Source organism: Penicillium verrucosum (assembly GCF_028828655.1).
Source record: "Penicillium verrucosum strain IBT 35672 chromosome Unknown utg000001l_segment0_segment0, whole genome shotgun sequence".
Classification (NCBI taxonomy): Eukaryota; Fungi; Ascomycota; class Eurotiomycetes; order Eurotiales; family Aspergillaceae; genus Penicillium; species Penicillium verrucosum.
Window position 1 is genome coordinate 1,192,405 of NW_026643210.1, and position 19,933 is coordinate 1,212,337.

The 19,933-nt window shown below is 49.8% G+C and overlaps 7 protein-coding genes across 7 annotated transcripts; 1 reads left to right on the top strand and 6 right to left on the bottom strand.

Annotated features, from left to right (window-relative positions):
- Positions 1-265: 265 nt before the first annotated feature.
- Positions 266-2,259, bottom strand: N7516_000444 (RsfS/YbeB/iojap family protein; the record flags this gene model as incomplete). Its single annotated transcript, XM_057213166.1, has 2 exons — positions 266-1,311; positions 1,416-2,259. The coding sequence occupies 2 exons, from the start codon at positions 2,257-2,259 to the stop codon at positions 266-268; spliced, it is 1,890 nt and encodes a 629-aa protein (XP_057075049.1).
- Positions 2,260-3,118: 859 nt separating this feature from the next.
- On the bottom strand, positions 3,119-4,197 carry N7516_000445 (RNA-binding ATPase activator ESF2; the record flags this gene model as incomplete). The annotated part of the gene is made up of 2 exons (XM_057213167.1): positions 3,119-3,495; positions 3,579-4,197. The coding sequence occupies 2 exons, from the start codon at positions 4,195-4,197 to the stop codon at positions 3,119-3,121; spliced, it is 996 nt and encodes a 331-aa protein (XP_057075050.1).
- Positions 4,198-4,612: 415 nt separating this feature from the next.
- On the bottom strand, positions 4,613-5,891 carry N7516_000446 (coenzyme A transporter; the record flags this gene model as incomplete). The annotated part of the gene is made up of 2 exons (XM_057213168.1): positions 4,613-5,590; positions 5,655-5,891. The coding sequence occupies 2 exons, from the start codon at positions 5,889-5,891 to the stop codon at positions 4,613-4,615; spliced, it is 1,215 nt and encodes a 404-aa protein (XP_057075051.1).
- A 725-nt stretch (positions 5,892-6,616) lies between these two features.
- Positions 6,617-9,985, bottom strand: N7516_000447 (uncharacterized protein; the record flags this gene model as incomplete). The annotated part of the gene is made up of 7 exons (XM_057213169.1): positions 6,617-7,700; positions 7,752-9,340; positions 9,387-9,403; positions 9,459-9,561; positions 9,614-9,757; positions 9,818-9,883; positions 9,983-9,985. 7 exons carry the CDS (start codon positions 9,983-9,985, stop codon positions 6,617-6,619), a joined length of 3,006 nt encoding a protein of 1,001 aa, XP_057075052.1.
- A 1,896-nt stretch (positions 9,986-11,881) lies between these two features.
- Positions 11,882-13,810, bottom strand: N7516_000448 (dolichyl-P-Glc:Glc1Man(9)GlcNAc(2)-PP-dolichol alpha-1,3-glucosyltransferase ALG8; the record flags this gene model as incomplete). Its single annotated transcript, XM_057213170.1, has 6 exons — positions 11,882-12,409; positions 12,459-12,598; positions 12,661-13,154; positions 13,212-13,405; positions 13,471-13,549; positions 13,734-13,810. 6 exons carry the CDS (start codon positions 13,808-13,810, stop codon positions 11,882-11,884), a joined length of 1,512 nt encoding a protein of 503 aa, XP_057075053.1.
- A 220-nt stretch (positions 13,811-14,030) lies between these two features.
- Positions 14,031-15,951, top strand: N7516_000449 (uncharacterized protein; the record flags this gene model as incomplete). Its single annotated transcript, XM_057213171.1, has 9 exons — positions 14,031-14,168; positions 14,231-14,409; positions 14,466-14,532; positions 14,583-14,653; positions 14,710-14,890; positions 14,959-15,153; positions 15,217-15,305; positions 15,350-15,753; positions 15,824-15,951. 9 exons carry the CDS (start codon positions 14,031-14,033, stop codon positions 15,949-15,951), a joined length of 1,452 nt encoding a protein of 483 aa, XP_057075054.1.
- A 574-nt stretch (positions 15,952-16,525) lies between these two features.
- Positions 16,526-19,681, bottom strand: N7516_000450 (putative PHD finger domain protein; the record flags this gene model as incomplete). The annotated part of the gene is made up of 5 exons (XM_057213172.1): positions 16,526-17,894; positions 17,950-18,223; positions 18,280-18,698; positions 18,752-19,568; positions 19,651-19,681. The coding sequence occupies 5 exons, from the start codon at positions 19,679-19,681 to the stop codon at positions 16,526-16,528; spliced, it is 2,910 nt and encodes a 969-aa protein (XP_057075055.1).
- Positions 19,682-19,933: the final 252 nt, after the last annotated feature.

Genomic DNA, 19,933 nt, shown 5'->3' on the forward strand with positions numbered 1-19,933 from the left:
GTCAGTCATCCTTATCCGGGTGGTGTTTGAAGGTGTTTGAAGAGAGATGGAGAGGAAGAAGTCGCCGGAACCAGAGTGATCATATGCCGAGGCCCAACTTATCCGAGCTGACTACGTCGCTCCGGGCAGGAGATCCATCCATGTCCTACAGAGTACATTCATCGAATATTTAATTACAACCTCGATATTTAACATTAGATACGGATGTGATATTGTACACTGGATAATATATGTTAGATTAATTTACAAATTGATCCCTCATCATTCAATTTTCCCGAGCAAGTGCTTCCTGGCACTCAGTCCAGAGTGGCAGGTAGAAGCTCGGAGATGCTCCTTCATCTCGGTTCTGGAGTGTCGGATCTGCCACCAAAATACAATGCATGATGGCTGTCACGATCGGACCCTGCAGCACAATGGCGGGGGACTCTCGATTCATCAATGCCACTCCCACCGACAGACACTCGCGTGCTCGCACTTCCTCGCCCAATTCGGCATGCAACTTGAACAGCTGCACGTAGTCTTCTTGTGTACGGTTAGCACCTTTCAAGGGAAACTGGCGCCATAATCGCCAGAAACCGTCGTAATCCCCGCATTGGAATAATGTCACCATAAGCTGACGCGCATCTATTGCGTCAAATGGAACGTTGGCAGCTGCGAGTATCTTCGACAGTCGAGACAAGATTTGTTTTCGGGATTCGGTCTGTTGAACCACAGACGAACTTGACGAACTCTCTTCCGGGTGCAATTCGTTCAAGCTCGAAGGTGCTGGATTGGGTGCACAGACTGCTTGATAGAGTATATTGAATATTTTCATGTTCAAAATCGGCACACCACGGAGGCTCAAACGATCCAGCACTAACAAAGCGAGCTCCATGCTAGCCTCTGGAGCATGAGTATCAGACTTCTCGGTGATAACACCCGCTGTTCTCGGCGTTAGAAGCGCGGAAACAACATCGAATCCAAGGTCATCCGGAAGGTCATACCCGTCGCGTAGAAAATTAGAGAATGTGCTAAAAAGGGCATCCTTGGTGTAGGCTGGGTGTTGCCGAGACACAGCAATAGAAAACAATTTCAATCGAAAGGTGGCTTTTTCCTGTGCAGAAAACCGCGCGGCGTGGTTGGTATAGAAGAGCCGTAGAAAAAGAGTGGACTGGCGATCATTTGGGCCGCTTCCAAGCTCATTTCGGGCACTATCAGCCGGAAGTTCAGCGAGAATCTGAAGCAAGGATGTCGGTGTCAATTGGGATGCAACTGCTGCTGCGCCGCCTGGAAGTGTGGAAGATGAAGTTCCCATGCCAGGGAAACCAGCTTCTATACCAGACTCAGTGGAGCCCATGGCAGATAGTGCGAGTCTGCGCACGGTATGAAAGCCTCTCCTTTGGCCAGGAATAGAACCAAATCCATCGGACATAGACCTGGGGGTGCAACACTGGTCTTGGATATATCTCCTGCGCTCTCCCGAATGTTCTTGCGCCCTTCACGGGCTAAAGTAGCCTCCCAGAGGCCATCAAGGTCAACATCAGCCCGCTTCTCCTCAGTGAAGATCTGGACAACCACACTAGTCCCAAGGTCAAGGTTACCAAATCCTTCAATCCCAACATCGCTCAGCTGGGTCGTAGTAGCCCCTTTATCCACCATACCCGCATTTACACAAATCCATCCTGTGGTGATTCCATCATCCTTTTCGTCGACCATTGCGCCTGCTGCACTGGCGGCGCGCGCTCGCTTAGCCTTACGGCGGAGTTTGATTTTCAACTCGTTGCGCCCAAGTAAGCCGTCGGCGTAGGGGGACAATTTGTATTGACTTCTCAGCCAGCGACAGAGACGATCCGCAGACACGTTCAAATGCTTCACACTGCGGGCAGTTCCGATGATCATGATGACATTAGCACCGAGAGCTGCAGGTATTTCGAGGCCGCGTAAGTCAAAGAGTTTGAGACCATCCAAGCCTAAGTCCTTATATGTGTACTCCAGTAGAGACGAGAGCATCTCTGGCGAATCGTCTGGGATCTGGGGAAGATGGGCTTCGGTCAACGGGCGCTCCTTGATGATCGGCGCCTCTTCCTGCAAATACCAGGGGACATGCTGTGATGAGGTTGTTGTATGGATTTCCGAGGGCGCCGATGGCCCTTCTGGTTCAGACAGATGAGAGTCAAGCTGATTCAAAGTTGGAGGGCGATCAGACCGCAGCAAAGTTACAGCGGAGAAAGCTCTAGCGTCGGAGATCGAACGGGAGGAAAGAGGAGAGGATCGTGGCATTGGAATGGCCGAGACAGAAACAAAGGAACGAAGCACCTCATGCCGACAAGTCTGGCACGCAGCCCCTCGCAAAAGAGCCCTGCTCATGGTGATGGTTATGCTGGAAAAAGAAATGAGGATCTTTGAGTTGTTCCAACAGTTCGGTGCCCGTGATGTCAAGATAACGGGTGCAAACACTACAAACAACTGAGTCATCAGAAAACGATCCATCTTCAATCCATACCAGTCTTGCGTTCTGATTCCTGATTATACTCATCAATATGTCGACGGACCTGGATGTCCACGTCTATTTCACGAGTTCTTATCCCAATTTTACTCCCCATTGATGATCATGGCACTGGTTGGCGTTTGTGTTTCTAGGTTTTCAATCCAAAAATTGATAGTTACATGCAATGTCAGCATGTAGATGTTAAATTCTTATTCTAGGCCTTATTCTAGCACGGAATGGATCAATTGCTTCAGATAAAAAGAATCCGAATCAGAGCACAAAGCTAGTTAGGGTTGTAAAGGCGAGTTGAGGTGTTGCAGATGTAGTTGAATGTAAGTTTCTAGAGTATATTGGTGGGGTTGATAAGAACCACGAGATTGACAGCATAGAATCGAGTCGGATGTGTCGAGAAACAAATTTCCAAGAGTCACCTTCGGCCTTTTGTGGCCATGGTTTTGTAAATATTACATGTACGATAGTGTGAAGAGGATGCCGAGGTTTAACCAGATGTACTCAATCAACCTCAGGATGTTACATCTCGGTGATCTAATATTAGAAAGCCGGGCTGTAGTAGATCAAGTAAACAGACCAGAGGCCATAAAAGCCTTATTGAATAAAAACAAGAAGAAACATTCCCCATAAAATCCTAACTTAGAAGATCTTCCCAAGTACCCGCTTCGCATCATCAGCCATAGCACCATCCTTCGACCCCTTAACAACCTCATTCTGCTGGAAATGGAATCTCCGTCTTGTAGACTTCGCCTCCTTGGGCTGCGGCAGTTCCTTATCCCCCTCACCAGCCGCCTCCAACCGCCTCTTCATCTTCTCCTCATTCTTCTTCGCCATACCATCAGCAATGCGACCACTCTCAACACCCGCAATGAACATCTTAGCTTCCTTGGCTTCACGAGCATCGGCAATCTTCCTCTTGCTTTCCCTCTCAGATCTCTCCCGTTGTACGGATTGCATAAGATCCTCCCAGGAGTACCGCGAGAGATATTTGATGTTCCATACGTCATCGTGATACCCTATATATCGTAGCACTGGTCAGTATATATTCATCGCAAAATGACAGGGAGTTATGTAATGGCGAAAATGCCGGTAGACTCACAGCTCGACTTCAATCCACCAACAATAGTCGCATTCAAGGTCTCCGCGCAGATCTTCGCGGTCTTTTTGGACTCGAACTCGATCCACCCTTCGGTGTAGAGCTTTCTCTTATTCGAGCGGCTGCGATGGCCCGCTGCTGATGGGAGAAGAGGTGCTAGGAAGACCTTCGTGATACCTCCGAACCCTCTCTTCTCTAGCATTGCTTTCAACGCGAAGGGTTTGAGGTATGGCGGGAGAGAAGAAAAGTATATGACACCTGAACGAGTTTTCTTGGGTGCTTTGCCGTTGGCCAGTTTAGACAACTTAGCAAGCTTGCCCTTTGCTTTGAGCGACTTCGCTGATTTGGTGCTGGGTTTTGTTGAGTCTTCTAGACTTGCGCCGCCGTCTTCACTCTCGTTATCTTCGTCTTCGTCTTCTTTTTCGAGATCTTTGTCCTCTTCATGCTCATCTTCGTCAGACTCCTGCGAGAAATCTTGCGTGGTTGTCGTCCGTCGCCGCTTCACGGTCCGTCCTTTGCTCTCCGCGGCATTGGCTTCGGAGTCGTAGCCTCGGTCGCTGCCGCTGGCCTCATCGTCACTGGCCGCGATGTCTAGGAAATCATTGTGTTTGCGAGTCGTCATTTTGGGGAATGCGAGTAGTGTTGATTGACTTGGTGGGTGGCGGAGGTCTGCAACTTTTTTTATGCGGGTGGTCTGTGCCCTCGGAGTCAGGCCGTTCCAATTAGATCTACGAATCAGCCACACATCAGCCACATATCAAAGTCGAGTTGTTTGTTTATGACACAGTCCAACTTATAACTAGTTTAATGATTTAAAATGAATTTTAATGACAAATGACAAATGAAAAATGAAAAATGAAAAACGAAAAACGAAAAACGAAAAAAAGAATCTCCAGAATTTTGTACTAGTATATCTCTGAGCCATTCGGGCTCTATATGCTAAAAACAACCCTCCCAAGGTATTCACGAACGCCACAGAGAACCAGTATTAAAAGTCCTCATGGTATATGCAAGAAAAAAATGAATATGTCACAAGTCTAAATAATGCCCAGTGATCCTTTGGCTCGCTCATAAACGTAGAAGCTTACTGCAACCATAGGAACGACCTTGACGTATCCAATAGTCAGGCCAACCCAGAAACCTCTAAACCCTTTCTCAAACCAGATTGTGCGGGCCGTTTCAGCGATTCCGAGTCGGCGTCCGTCACCGACTGCACCACCGACCTGCATCCGCCGACGGAGGACCTCAACTGGGTATGACGAAGTCTGCGAAACTAGACCGGCCACAGCACCGGACAGAAGTTCAGACGTGGTATTGAGCTGCGGTCGTTTGGGTCGATCCGCGGGGTTTTCTAACTCTGTTACTCGTCTGAGGGTGTAGCGTGCCACACTTGGGTGACGGAACAAGTCTCCCACTGTGTCATGGGTGAGGAAAGACATTCCGGCGTACGGGAGCATGCCGAGGATAGTAGGGGCGAAGCCGCGGTAGAAATTGGTAATTCCGGTGCGTGGGACAACTTTCGAAACGGCAGATGAAGCGCTTTCGGCAACAGCAACGGAAGAAGACTCAGCTGCCGCAGCAGAATGGGTTGATGGGGGTTGAACACGCTCGTGGTAGATTTGCCGCCAGATGTCCACCAAGCCTGAGCGGTGCGATTGGCGGGTTTCAAACGCCATTCGCACGCGCATCAGCTCTAATGGATATGTGAAACATACAGAGGTGACACCGGCTAAACTACCGGAGACTAAGCGGCGGAACGGGGTCTCGTATTCGCTGGAAGGAATGATAACTGCACGGATCTGCTCGTATGCAAGGAACTTTATGGCGGCATATGGGAAAATTCGAAGGAGGGTCACGGAGTGGCCTTTATATAAGCCCTGGAAACCCTCAGTGCGCTTGATATCTCGAATCGCTGCTGCCAGGCCAGTCCAGCTGCCTGTGTATTTGGCGAATTGAGGGTTTGAAGCCTGGAAGAGGATCTTCACGCGGTCGAGGGGCGCGACCACGGTCTTGGCCTATAACGTCCGACGCATTAATCAGTATGAATCTCGCAAGGACCTGTAAGCCGTGGAGACTTACCGCACACCCCGCCAGCCCTCCGGCAATCCCACTCCTCATCACATAATCCCAGCTACGCTTTTTGATCTTGTTGTTGCCGCTCTGTGATTTGTCCATGGCGGCTGTGTTATTTGACACAATTGGATTCGTAGCGGCGCTGACAGGCGACGAGCCCGGCTGTGCGGTCTCGCTCATCGGAGCGGACTGTGGAGTAGAGTCTGGGGATTTGTTGGGGTCATAGGCATGACCAGTCGACATGGAATAGGAAGAGGAAAAGAAAGACGGGATTGCAAAAGAGCAACCGAGGCTCGCAGGAGGGGTGAGAATGTCCGGGGAGTCGCCCTCGTGATCAGTTTCGGCGATATCCAACCAGATTTCTCGGGGTACCGGACGGACGATCTTCGGGACGCTTCAACTGTGCATACAGATATCTTATAATTTTATTATATAGACAGCACAGCGATCTTTAAGGACGTTCGAAAGAAGAATGTGACAGTGCAATGGCGAAAAGTGAAAGAAGAATAACTTCCTGTGGATGTTTCCACTGACGTATTTGCGACATCTGGAAGTTCGGACGATTGTCGTTACAAACATTCTGACATGCCGATACGAACAGCTCTCCGCGAATAACCGGCGGATTACGGTACTAATACGGCCCGCACAATCAGCGAGTCCCGAGTCCCGAGAAGCCGGTTTGTCATCGTACTCTTAACACTAAGCCTAATTAGGACTTGTAGCCGATATGTATTCTGTAGCCCTTCGTCGTAGCCTACCCTTGTACTCCGTAGTCTGAATTCATTTTATTAAGGAGACTTGTTCTATGTTGTTGTATTGCTTCTAAGCTATTTAAATTCTTTCCCCCCAAAAAAAATGCCAGTGAAAAAAGACATGAACTCCCCAGTCTCCATGCAGCTCGAAATGTAGAGGAGTACAAAGAATATCGTGGTCGCGTGATATGGTAGGATTAATGCCTTCTGGGGGTATCAACCCTTGCGCTGAGAGCGTGTTCGGGTCAAAGGCTTAGCCTGCTTAGCCTGTTTGGCAACCTTGGTCACTCTAGTGTCATCCGAAACCCGCTTGCGCTTGGCCGGCCGGCTAGGGTCAACATGAAGATGCCCATTCTCAGACAACGCAGTCGTGTTTTTCCAGCGCAGGCAGCGGGGGCCACTCTCGTTCACATCCAGGTAGGTCTTGGTCCGGGTGGTCACACGTTTGGCTGGGATATCCTCCGATTCGGCTCTACCAGGCGTCTGGGCTAGGTACGCCTTGCGATTCTTCATGTACTTGGCAATGTACTCTTGCTGGAGAAGCAGCTCCTTAAGCAACTTGGACTCCCGGTTGCCGCGCGAGTCCAGCCACTCCACAAGCTGTTCAATTGCCTCGGGGTCCTCGTAGTAGCCCCATTCACGAGCATTCGACACGTGAGTTGGCCCTTCTTCGTGCTTCTTGCGCTCTGCGGGGGTGGTGTGGAAATGTTTCTGGTACTGCTTCCGCTGTTCATCGGTCACGTCGATGAAACCAGCATGCTCCATTTCATCCGGGCCTTGCACCCACAGACGGCCATTGGCGTAGTGTGCCTCGGCCGTTGAACTTTCCGGCATACCCTCGTAGGGCATCGCATTACGCTCAAACCACCAGTAGCGATTGCAGAAGCGATCCAATCCAAGGCATCGGGTCCTGGGGCAGTCGGTTTCGCGAAGGCTGTTCTCCACAGTCTCGATCTGCTCCTGGAGCTTCTCGATATTGGCCTTCTGCTCGTCGATCTTCTTCAAGACTCGCTGGTATTGCTTGGACCCCTTAGGCTGCTTGGCCAATAGCTCCTTTCGCTCCTTTTCCAATTCTTGCTTCCGTTTCCGCTCGAGAGCCCGATCGATCCCTCCACGTAACGAGCGTGGTCGAGGGATATCCTCGTCTTCAGTGTCCCCGACCATTTCAGAGTCTCCCTCCAGCAATCGAGAATCATCTAAGCCGTCCAGCTCGGGCACCGGTGTAGGTGACTTCCCAGCCTTTTCAGGTTCAGGCTGAACGGCCTTACGCTCTTGGTGTAGCTGACGAAGCTCGATGAGTCTGAACGATGATGTTAGCGGCTGAGATGAAAATGGTTAAGAATTGACTTACGCTGCTTTGCGCGCCTTCTGATACTCAATCTTCTCCTTGCGCAACTCTGTCATCTGATTGCTGCACTCTTCTAGGTAGTTTCGGATGGCCTTGGTCTCCAAACTCAACATGCAAATCATCTGGAGCACCTTGGTACGCAAATTGATGTCGAGTGTTTGATACTGCTCCTGCACGGTGTACTGAGTAGGTTCACGGTCGAGAGGTGCCAGATGCTTGAGGATGGTGTTGCAGATTTGCTCCGAGCGAGGACGGATAGATAGCTGGTGCAAAAGTCCAACTATCACCAACTGCCATCCACCGTTGTGGAAATCGCGTTTGCGGAGACGGTCAATCCACCCATACTTCTCAAACATCTCGCCAGCGCGGTGAATCTGTGTCTCCTCGGGTTCGTCTTCATTGATCTGTGCTTTGATGATGACTGCCTCTTCCTTGGCCAGGCTTCCTCTAGTGGTCATTCTGCCGGGCTTCACTTGCGGCTCTGGAGACTCTTCCTCGGCTTCTTCTTCCTCTTCCTCGCCTTCTTCTTCAGATTCATCAGAATCATCAGCAGGGAATTCCGGGAGTGAGATCTGAACAGCACCATCGTCGTTCGATGAGTTGACGAGTTTTTTGAGAACGGCGCAATGCACTTCAACGAAAAGCTCGCAATCCACTTCATCTGATGAGAACTGCATAGCTTCGATAAAATCGTCAAAGGTGAAGGAATCAAGTTCGAATACTTCACAGTAGACATTGAGGGTGTCCCAAGTCTCCAGGAGCAACCCCACCGTTTCCGGCTCTAGATCATCAGGCAGTAGGTTCTCTGTACCGTCATCTTCAGACTCACCTACCATCATAAACTTGAGGGTCGGTCGGTGTTTCTTTTCGGAATTAGGAGCAAGGTCCAGATCTTCGATAGGATACTTGATCGGTGGCGGGGATGGTGCTCTCGGCTCGTTCTTGACGACCACTGCCGGGGGTCCAGCAAGCTTCCTATCGCCAACCAGTGGCGGTTTGGAAGGGCGCAAGGGGTTGGAAGGCAGAAGGAATGATGGGTTACCATTCAGTGACCGCTGATACTCTTGGTACTGCGCCTCCCTCGATTTTGCCATGTCCTGTGCAGACAATTTCGACTTCTGTCCTTTCACCGCAGGTTTCAACTCGGGCAGCTGCTGAGAAGAAAAGAAACCAAAGAAGCCATCTTGGTCCGCTTTCTTCATCGCCTTCTTCTCTGCCACCTTCGCACCATACTGCAGATGCTTAGGTACCTCAATTGGGATCTTGTATGTCTCCGCGACAGATGGCTTGACCAACCAGGGCGCGCCTGTCCACGATTCTCTGGTGACGTTGTTTTTGATGAATCCGCGCAGCATCAATTTAGTGAATGCCTTTCGATCGCGCGTGATGTGGTCCTGGTCCAGCAGGGCCTCTTCGTTCTGTCGATCTAGGATCTTGACCAGATACCTGGCAAAAGCAGGTGTCTTAATGGTGCCATCGGCATATAGCTGTTCTGCAAAGTTCGCCTTGTCTCTGATGGTACCATGAAGCCGACTACTATCCTCAAGCAAAATGAGAACGGCTTCGCCCGGGTAGAAGTCTGATTTGAATTCCTAGGTTTGTTAGATCAGTTGTTAATAGATGATAGGATTATCTCACTTCATAGATTTCGTCCACTGGGAAATAGATTGGTTAGCTTAATTCGGACTAGAAAAGAGAGTAATAGCATACCCAGGCTGTCCACCCTCGAAACTATCGAGAACTGAATTCTGCGCAGAATTGGTTCTCTCAGCGCATCAGGGAAGCTGTTGTTGACTTCGCGTGATTCCTCCGTCTAGTCAAGGCTTAGCATATGTCCATTACTCGGTGTCCATGTTATAATATACCTCACTGCGGAGCGCCTCGAAGAAGGTCAAACCCGAATGGCCCGTGATCTCACAGATGAATCGGCGTTGTTTGTAGAAGTCCATTCGCTGAAGGTAAGGCTCATAACTGGTAAAGACCTCATTGGTCTCCGGGATAACCCAGACCTGGAAAGAAGAAAGAGGGTAAGAGGGAAAGTCTGCAGTATGGGTGATAGACGTACATACCTCGGAACTATCATCTTCAATGACAGTTTGCGGGAGGTATTGGACTGGTTTGCGTTTGAATAACACCTGTACATTCAATTTTTGTAAGCCTCTTTGTCCTCATATCATCCACCATTTTCTTCTTGGCACCTCCGCAGCCATTCCATCGGATAAGGTGTTGCATACCATGATGCTTTAAATATTAAATGTGAACGCGCCAGTCGGCCGGGAGCTACCGTGTACAGAATCGAGAATCGAGCATGAACGGGACTAAACAAAACGCGATCTTAGTTAGCGAGTGAAGCTTAGTCGATTGAGTGCGGGAAGGTAGAGGCCGCGTCAGACAACGCAATGGGCGGAGGTAACGGGAGTTGCGATATAGATTGAAGATGGTCCAGTTGCACTGGGTGGCCCATTGTGTGAAGAATGGGGCGGTTATGGATGGGAGAAAACTGTCGTGATTAGGCCTGGTCGCAGACCCAGAACACGCGAACAGTGGAATAGCGATGCCTCGGGAATTCATGCGGACTTACCGGAGTAGAACGCGTCTTGTAATGAAGTTGAGAACCAAGCGATTTCTGAGATGATGAACTCTGATATCACGGGAGTGGGAGGGAAGCTGTGAATATTTGAAGGTGTAGGAAGCAAGAAAGAAGAAAGGTAGACAAAAAGGACGGAGCGGTAGATCATTGCAGGACCGCGAATCAGCGGTGGAAGCTGATTGGTGGAGAGGAGGAGCAAGCGGGAGCCAAAGCCCAGCAGAAAAACCGCAGCTGGGCTTTCCTCGGGACCCTCGACTCTCCCTCCTCCCTCGTCATCTCCGACTATCAATTCTTTCTTCCTTTCTTTCCCCAACACTATCCGTATTTACCCTCATTCGACTCGTCTGGTCAAGTACATTCTATCTATATTATATTCACCTCAATTTTCAATGATATTTCTATTCTTCAATGCGATTATCAATTCTGGGTTTCTATTCTCAGTCACCTTCCCGGGCTAAGATCGGAACAAACAATTTGAACTACCGGGACCATGTCAACCACCAGCTTTGTTTGTATTTTTAGCATGAAACATCAACCTTTCAACAACATTCTCTTTGGCTTTAAATGCTCAAGTGTTATTTGTTCTTCACACAGTCATCTGCCTGGGTTATCATATCTCATACTTGAAATATGACAAGACCTATTTTGAGAATAACTGTATTCTACTAAAAAGGAGAAGCTGTAAGTATCAAAGAGCTTTGTATGCACATCCTATCTCCTACACCAATTTGTAACTATATATCACCCTTGTGACTCTAAAGCAACCAGCTATGATTGCCATGTAGATTTGATACACCTTCAACCACGGTGTCACAGGCGCATTGGCCACCCAGATGTCTATTGTTGAATAAATGGTACTCTACATCTACATTTGCTGAAGTTGATAAGCCTCTTTTTTTTTTATGTGTCATCTTACGTTTGGTGATCATTGTTTGGTTATCGCGCAGCTAGACGTGAATAACAAACATGCTAACTATATGTGATGTGTGAAGTCACCACTCGTATCTTTTACTTGATTGCTTTTAGACTAGATTGCTTATGGTTTTGCCCCATAGAATACCGTCAAAAACTTATTAATCACCTATAAGTAGAAACAACTGTACAAAATGCATAATCGGAAGGAAACTTGCATCACTTGTAGAAATATATATATGCCGCGAACATGCAATTTTACGACCAGACAATCACATGGGCCAACATTTAAATCAAAGAAATAAGAAAATACCTAAATGTCTACACAGACATTTCCAACACAGTCCTAGAATGAAAAACAGATTCTTCCCCCATGTTTCTATCTGACCTGCATTTGGCTGCAGGCCAACCATGGATGAAGGGGAACTAACCATATTGGGACTAGTGGGAGAATTAGTGGGAGAATAGACTCCATGATCCGTGGGTCTAATCCACGTGGAAACAAACAATGCAAACATTCTACACCTACATCGTGAATCCCGAAGTCAACTCAAATGACCTCAAGAAGTTTGTAGTTCATCCTTGAGAGTTAAAATGAGAAAATATTTTAATCTGAGTTAGTTTGATAGGCCTAGGCTGTAAAATAAACCACCATAAACCCAACCCAGCTTCCGACAACTCCAAGGGCACAATAACTGCTCATGAACATCAACGGCAGGAACTCGAATCGGTCCCATCCAAAGATCAATTGGTGCCCCAGGGAACAATAGATAATCAACGGGATAGAAATGGTCAAGTAAAGCAGCGAAAGCCGGTCGAATATGAAAATTCGGGGCCGCTCGGGGACGGGTGCGACTCGGTCGAAGACGAAGAGGAACAGCACCAACCACAGGACTGTATAAATAGTCTTGAGGGGGAATTCGGCGGCTGTAAACAGCAGCGGGAAGAGTGAGACATGGCCCGCAACCGCCAGAGGTCGGAAGGCGCTGAAGTAGCGACGGTCCTTGAGGGCGATGAGACTGAATGGAATGATGATGAGGAGAATGGCTTTCTCATGAACATGCCAACCGAAGAGGAATGACGCATAACCGCAGAGGGTGATCGCACCGACAAAGGTATCCCAACAGCCTGGGTTGAACCAGACCTTGACGAGAGGAATCTAGACAAATGTTAGAGAAGGCCAGAGGCACAGGTGGAGGGACACATACTAGTTGGAACAAGAAGGTCAATATAAAGGTGAGTTCTTTTGTAACCTCCGGTAGAACGGCGAAAGAGGTGTCTCCCACCAGTCCTCGTGTGACGCTGTTCAGAGCACCAGCGTCCACGGGAAGCCCTAGCCGTGGAGCAACTGCAGAGATTATCAGATAAGCTCATATGTCGTGTGCGCTGGGAAATGTAGAGACTACTTACGGGAAATCAATGCTCGATCAGCGAAGGAGTACATCGCCCAGATGTTTGGCGCCCAGTACGCGTGACACAGCCCTCTCGAAAACGGAAACAGCCTGTCCTTGAGCTGCAGCAACTGTCCCCATTGCGCAAATGGTCCAAAGGCAATTGCAAAAACGCCCACCACGCAGAATCCAAGTTTGAAGATATTACCGAATCGGGGCCGGAAGACCGATTTGAGACTAAGGCAATAGGTGCGCAGTAGGTAGACGAAGTAGGCGAGAGCGAGGTAGAGGTATATGTGCTTCATGCATAGCAGTACCGCAAAGAGGATACCGCTATAGAGAAGAGTCGATTGCTTGCGAGCGAGGACGATTGATAGGATCAGGATTCCATACATGAAGCCATTGTATTGGAAATGAATGTGATCGATGATGAGAAGACCGGGGGATAGTAGGATGGAAAGACTGGCTACATGCGCAGCCTGCTTGTTCGGGAAAGGAACGGATTTGACGAATCTATCGAATAGCTGTCAGAATTCCATTGCATCACCAAAAAAAGACCGAGTGCCATACCGACTAAGCGCATAGACAAGAACCAGCTCCGTCAAGATCACAGTTGCTCTTTGGAAGCATACAGTCGGCCAGGAATCATAACCAAGGTTCTTCACGACTAACATTGCAGGGTCTGCGTATGCAGCAGCCTGCGACATTAGCCACTCGAAAGCTGCAAAGAACGGTGGGTAATCGAGCGTCCATTCCGAGGTTTTCTAAAACAGCTCAAGTCAATATCCAAAATAATTGCCCAAGAATCATGCGCCCGACCTGAACATACCTCATAGTACCATTCTTGGATGGGAAGAGAATGGGTGATGGCGAGCCAATTGCGATGGACCTCGAAATCAGTAGATTTGCTGCAACACAAAGAACAGCATGTTAGCAAACTCATTTGGTAATACCAGTGTCCTGTTCCGGGGTCCTCTGGAATTCCCTTTCCAGTATTCTGCAGCAGTTTACAGTGATTTTCCCATATTTTTCCACATTTCTTCCCGATCTTTTTTTTTTTTTTTTTGCTGCGACGAAACGAGCGGGACTTACTATGCGGGGAAAAGCAGCACCTTGAAGGCAGCTGCAACGATGGCGCACTGCGCCAATGAAGGGTATAGGTCAGCCATTGGAGCTCCTACGCATGATGGTGCGGCGATGTTGAAGCCGAGAAGACACAAGGCGCGAGAATGTGCAAATTGGCGGAGGGAGTAGCTTCCTCCGCATGTTATTTTGAATGACACGTGACCAGATGCGGAGATCGGAGGTCAAATCAGGAGCGAAACACCTGGGCAGAAGGACAGATAGTCAATACAACAAGTACAACGTCAAAGGGAACACACTCTCTGTATGGACTTCACAGACGTCGGAATCCGCCACACGATTCTCAACAGTGTACAGCTCCATCACTTTATCGATTTCTCGCCATCGGCCGCTGTTATTGCAAAAGAGGCCCGTCTCTGCGTTATTGCTATTGTTGTCGGTTGGGTCACCACTAGTGTTGTCTCTAGCATTTGCAATCGGAAGTTTGAACGTGACTCAGTCCATAGCGAACGATAGCTGCTGCGCAAAACTTTCGTGTAACCTGCGCGAATCCTACATCAAAACATCAAGCTCCACCAAACGTCAAGCCACACAACATGATGAGAACATTAGCTTCACTGGCATTGCTTGCTGTAGGGGCTACAGCCCAGCTTATTGATAGCTCAAGCTTTGGTGCTGGTCAAACGTCAGTACAGTATCCGTGGACAGTCTTTGGGTTACGGCTATCTGACTTCGGACTAGGATATCACCAACCCGAGACTCTATCCCCGGATGGACAATTGGAGCAGAGGGCCATATACCGCAAGTTGTGAGTCGGTCTGCTGGAATTATGGCCGAACTGAGCTAACAGCCATTTAGCTATCAGACAAGCTCATCTTAACACCACCGTACCCTGGAAACACTCGGGGATCAGCTTGGGCACAAAGCCCGTAAGTGAAGGGCTTCAAACCGTCATATGGGACACCGGATAATAACATGAATATAGAGTTTCTCAGTCGGAATGGTCAGCAGAGTTCCAATTCCGAGCGAGTGGACCTGAACGAGCGGGCGGAATTCTACAGTTATGGTACACCAAGGATGGCCAGTCCCGTATTGGTACCTCGAGCATCTATACTGTCGGCCAGTTCGACGGCTTTGCTTTGGTAATTGATACGCATGGTGGAAGAGTACGTATTGACCCTGTCGCGTATTATTGTGGCGTATTGATCATTACTGTTACTAACCTCTTCCATAGGGTGGAAGTGTCCGTGGATTCCTGAATGACGGTACCATCGATTACAAAAGCCATAACAGTCCCGATACCTTAGCCTTTGGCCACTGCGACTACTCCTACCGTAACTTAGGCCGTCCATCAATTGTCAAGCTCAAACATACCAGCTCCATCTTTGAAGTCACCATTGACGACAAGCTTTGCTTTTCGACCAACAAGGTATGTATACACTACCCTGCCGACATTGTGCTGCAGCCATCTTAAACATACTAACCTGAGCAGGTCGCTCTGCCCGCTGGAAACACCTTCGGCATCACAGCAGCCACTCCCGAAAACCCAGACTCATTCGAGGTCTTCAAGTTCATCCTCGAGTCCATCACAAGCCAAGGCTCGACAATCCCCCCAACCAAGGCAGCACGCCCCAGCAGCCAATCCGCAATCAAGTTCCTAACCAGCCCGCCCAACCCGTAACCAACACTGGCACAGAAGCCACGATGAACGGCTTGGCTGCCCAGATCGCCGACATCAGCGGCCGCATTCAGCTGACCGGCAAGGCCACCAACACCATCCTCCAGGAACTGATGAACCAGGCCCCGAAGGCCGACCAGCGCCACGCAGAACTTATCCAGAAGTCGCTGGCCCAGGACCGCCAACTCGCCCAGTTCGACAGCCGACTCTCGCGCGTTGAGCAGCTGCTCCAAGTCCTCCAGACCGATGTGCAGAGCAAGGATTACAGTGGACGGTTCAACCAGCTCCACGAAACGCTGCGCTCCTCCCACCTCAGCCTAAGCGAGAACCTGCAGGGCCACCTGCTTAGTGGTAAGCCCCCTTGCTTTGCCCAGATGACTCATCCATTCAATTTGCTAATTGATTTTCTCCCATCGTATAGTCATTACTGCCTCTAGCCCGCGCATGGGCTTCTTCATCTTCATGTTGATCGCGTTCCAGGTGATCCTCGTGATCTCCTACGTCATCTACAAGCGTCGCCGGGCCAACATGCCTAAGAAGTTCCTTTAAGCGTCCCCGTTCTCTCCCTTCCTTTCCCCCCTACCTGTTGTCCTCTAGAGTCCACGTCGTTGTCATCTTGATTTATTGTGTGTGATGGGGGTTATATTCATAATATTTACTGGTGTGCTCTGCCCGGAGTCGAGTCACCGGGATCTATTCTTCCAGAGGAAGTTATGTAGAGTACGAATATATTATCACGTTGATGAAAACTCTCTGAGAGTAATTAGATCTACAAGTAAGAGAAAAGTGAAATGACAAATATTCATTTGGCCTTTGGCCCATGCTATCGTACACTTTCTCTGAGCTGCCCGACCACGCGCATCGCATCTTTTTTTTTTTGAGAAACAAAAAAAAAAAAGCGGAAAAAAAAGCAAAGCAAGATAAAAACAACATTGAAAGAAAAACAAAGGCGTGGCCGGGCAGCCCAGAGAAACAGATTCAAGAAGATTGGACGATCGCCATCCCGGCGATCGCGAAAATTGAAAATAAAAAAAATTTAAAAAACAAAAAAAAATTCAAATCCACAATTCAAAACGCCGGGTCCTTATGCGCGCTTTGAATTGAGGGAGCCTGGTGGCTCCCCTCACTTGGACTTGGTGAATTGGCGCTTCTGCGCCGGTTCTCCCGCGGATCCCTGGTCATCGGCGCGGGATCGCTTGTTCCGATTGATCACAGGGATCCGCGGGAGAAGTTCGGAGCCCGCGTGGTGGGACTCCTCATCATGGGCATCGGGGGATGCCTTGGGAGAGGGGTGGGAGGTGACGGGAGCAGGAACACGGGAGGTCGCAGCGTGAGATGAGCCCAAGACGGACTCCTCATCGATGCGGGACAAGGTCTTCTGAGCAACGGGCGAGGTAGGCGCGGCGGCTTCGGCGATGTGACCTTCGCCGACAGCAAGGGGAGGCTGGCTGGTAGCCATGCTGAGGAGGGCAGCGGCAGCGTCGAATTCATGAGTGGAGACAGGAGCGCCCGCAATCATGCTGTTAACAGCGGAAGAAACATTCTGGGTGAACTCCGCGGGAAGACCGTTCTGTGTAATGTTGTTGGTCATCCCGGTGGTTTCAGCACGGTTGAGGTATTCATTGGTGAGTTGCTTGGTCAAATTCAAGCACTTTCGCTCGACATCTCGGGCATACTCATTTTCACGCTCGTGATGATCATTTTTGACAGCGGAGATGAAGTTCAGAACGACATCGCCTCCGAGGAAACGGGCTCTCTTCTCTCGCCAGTCCTCGTCGAACAGAGTTTGATTTGGGTCGTCAGGAAGCATGATGTCACAGTCAATGTAGGCCATGTTTTTGGTTCGGCGAACACGGCGCGTACGCTCGTTGCTGCCATTAATCTCCTTGGTGGCAATCATATCGTCAGGAGTGACATGGTTAGGACACATCCACCCGATCTTGGGGTTAGGGGGATGTGCGCGGGGAGGATCAAGACAATCCAGATGGAAGCGGCAGGGACAGTAGTCGCAAGTAATAATGGGACGTGTACCTTGGGATGTAAAACCACACTTGGAGCAACGGATGCAGTCTCCCTTGTTGTCGTATTCTCGGAGAAGCATGGGATTCGCGTAAACGATAGCGGCGTCCTGCTTGGGTGCTTTAGTCAGCCGCGGCAGGTGGGGCGCGGCCTTGTAGTAGCGTTGATGCTTCAAATTCCGGGCATAGTCCTCATCAAACACAACTCCTTCATCAACTCCTTCGAAATGTTCCTTGACATCCCGAGGAAGTTGGAACTCTGTCTTCTTTTGGTGTTTGGAGTGTGCGATCAAGGTAGAGAAACTGTTGCGAATAGAGCACTTGGGGCAATGCCACTCTCCCTGCGGAGGATTCTTGGGATCCAAGGGAGGATCCAAGCATTCGAAGTGGTATGAGTTGACGCATGTGTCGCAGCAGAGTAGATCGCCACCTTTTCCACACTGGTGGCAATCATCGCTGTTGTCGGGGGGTGCACTGTGAGGTGTCATGTTAGCTAGGGCTGGTCAAGTCAGGGCAAGAAATAACATACATAGAATTCGGCATCTGGCGTGCTTCGTGATCGCCAGTCCAGTCGTTGAATCGAACTGAGTAAGCAGAATTTGAGAGCGAAGAAAGACTTGAGACCGTGGTGTCAACAGAGAGCGACCGTGCGCGCTGTGGGATCTCAGGGGCCTTGGCCTTGTCTTTCTGACGTCGTGAGACGGGCTTGCCAGTCTTGCGACCGATAAGCGAAGCAGATGGTGAATAAACAGATGGAGCCTCGGGCTCCGGACCCTTGACAAGAGGTAGATCGAGGATAGAACCTGTGGGAGGGAGATCACTTGGGGGAAGGGGATCACTTGGGGGGGAAGGATAGGACCTGGGGGAGGGAGGTGACGTGTACGATGCATCACTTCATTGATCGCTGCAATATCCCCTTCGATTCCTGTGTCAATGTTGTCTTTGTTGTAAGGATGTTGCATGCCGTCTGGTGGGCCAATTGGAGTACGAATGTTGCTGTACCGGACTGCGATGTCGACGAAAGATTCTTTTTCAAGACGAGCACGTACGGATCGCATATTTTCTTCGTGATCAGGGTCCATCTCCAACTTGCGTTTACGTCTGTAAGCATTCTCGTTGACCGGGCATGGCTTCTTGGGTCTTTTCAGCGGAGCGGTGTTCGATTTACCACTCAGGAAGTTTTCTTCAACACGAGGACCACTTGTGTCGCGATAGATATCGGAGATCTTGAAGCTGGGCTCTGCATCAACAGAATTGGCAGGTGGGAGGCTTGATTCGCTGCGGGGGGAATAATGCAGGCATTGGATGTAGCGCGAACGTATTTCTGATACCACTTCTGGGCATCTTTAATAGAATTGTTGATCATTGATTGGAGCGCAAGTCGCATTTTCTCGTCTGCCTCATCGAGTTTGGCGATGTTGGCGACCAAAGAGAGTTGGAATTCATCATCCACAGCATTGGACCAGAAGTAAAGAAGGGCCGTGGCACCTGGCTCGTTGCCGTTCTCAGTTGCGTGGATTATGGCATGCTTAATGAGGTTCCGGAGTTTGGCAACATCATATTTGTCGGAAGGGTGCAAAGGAAGAGACATCAGCGCCGTGACGTACTTGTTGGTATCGTCCGCGCTCGGGAGGGTAGGAGTGGCCGCATCGGCCGGGGTGGTAATGGTGCGAATGGCCTCATCGGCCAGGCTTTGGCTTCCGCTGGAGATCGAGGCAAATGCCTCCGACTCAAAGGCCTCAACCTGACTCTTATCGGCCGCCAGGTTCTCAAACCCGCCAAGGGGGGAAAGGCGCTCAGTTTCGTCGCGCGGGATGTTGGTCGGCACGGTCGCGACGGGGTCGGCCCGTTCAGATGGAGGAGTCACACCAGCAGCTCGGTACTCCGCAGTCGATGGGTAATCCCCGAGCGCTCTCATTGTCCGATACTGGGGGGTGGGCTTCGAAGGGCCCGGGGGCTTCTTCTGAAGCTTCCGTCGTTGCGCGGGTTTGCGTTCGGACTGAGTGGACCCCGTAGGGGCAGGCGGAAGGGGCCTGGTAAGGTTAGTGCCACGCGCTCCATGCCCTAACTTCTTGGTGTCAACGTACTCTGTAGCAGCTGCAGCTGCTGCAGCATCTTGCTGCTCCTTGGCAGCTTTCTCAGCTTCGGCTATTTGAAAAAAAAAGTTAGTGTTTGTTCCCATCTCGGAAGTGAGTGAGAAAACAGTGTGGGGTAAATCTCCCATTTTCACCTGAAGGATGCAATATCTCCTTCTCACCCATCTCGGAAGTGATCAATGAGCAGATCTGTGAGATAGACGGAGAAAGAATCATTCATATGAAAGTGAGAGAAAAAGGAAGTGGTGGTTCAATAAATAAGTGAGTGAATCTGGGGGGAGGGGAGTATGTCGTCTCATCCACTCAGGGCTCAGTGAACCAAATGACAGAGCACATCCCGTCTCAGAAGTGACTGGACCAATGACAAGGCAATTCATGACATGAGAGAAGTAGCATGGAAAGGCCAACTCATCTTTG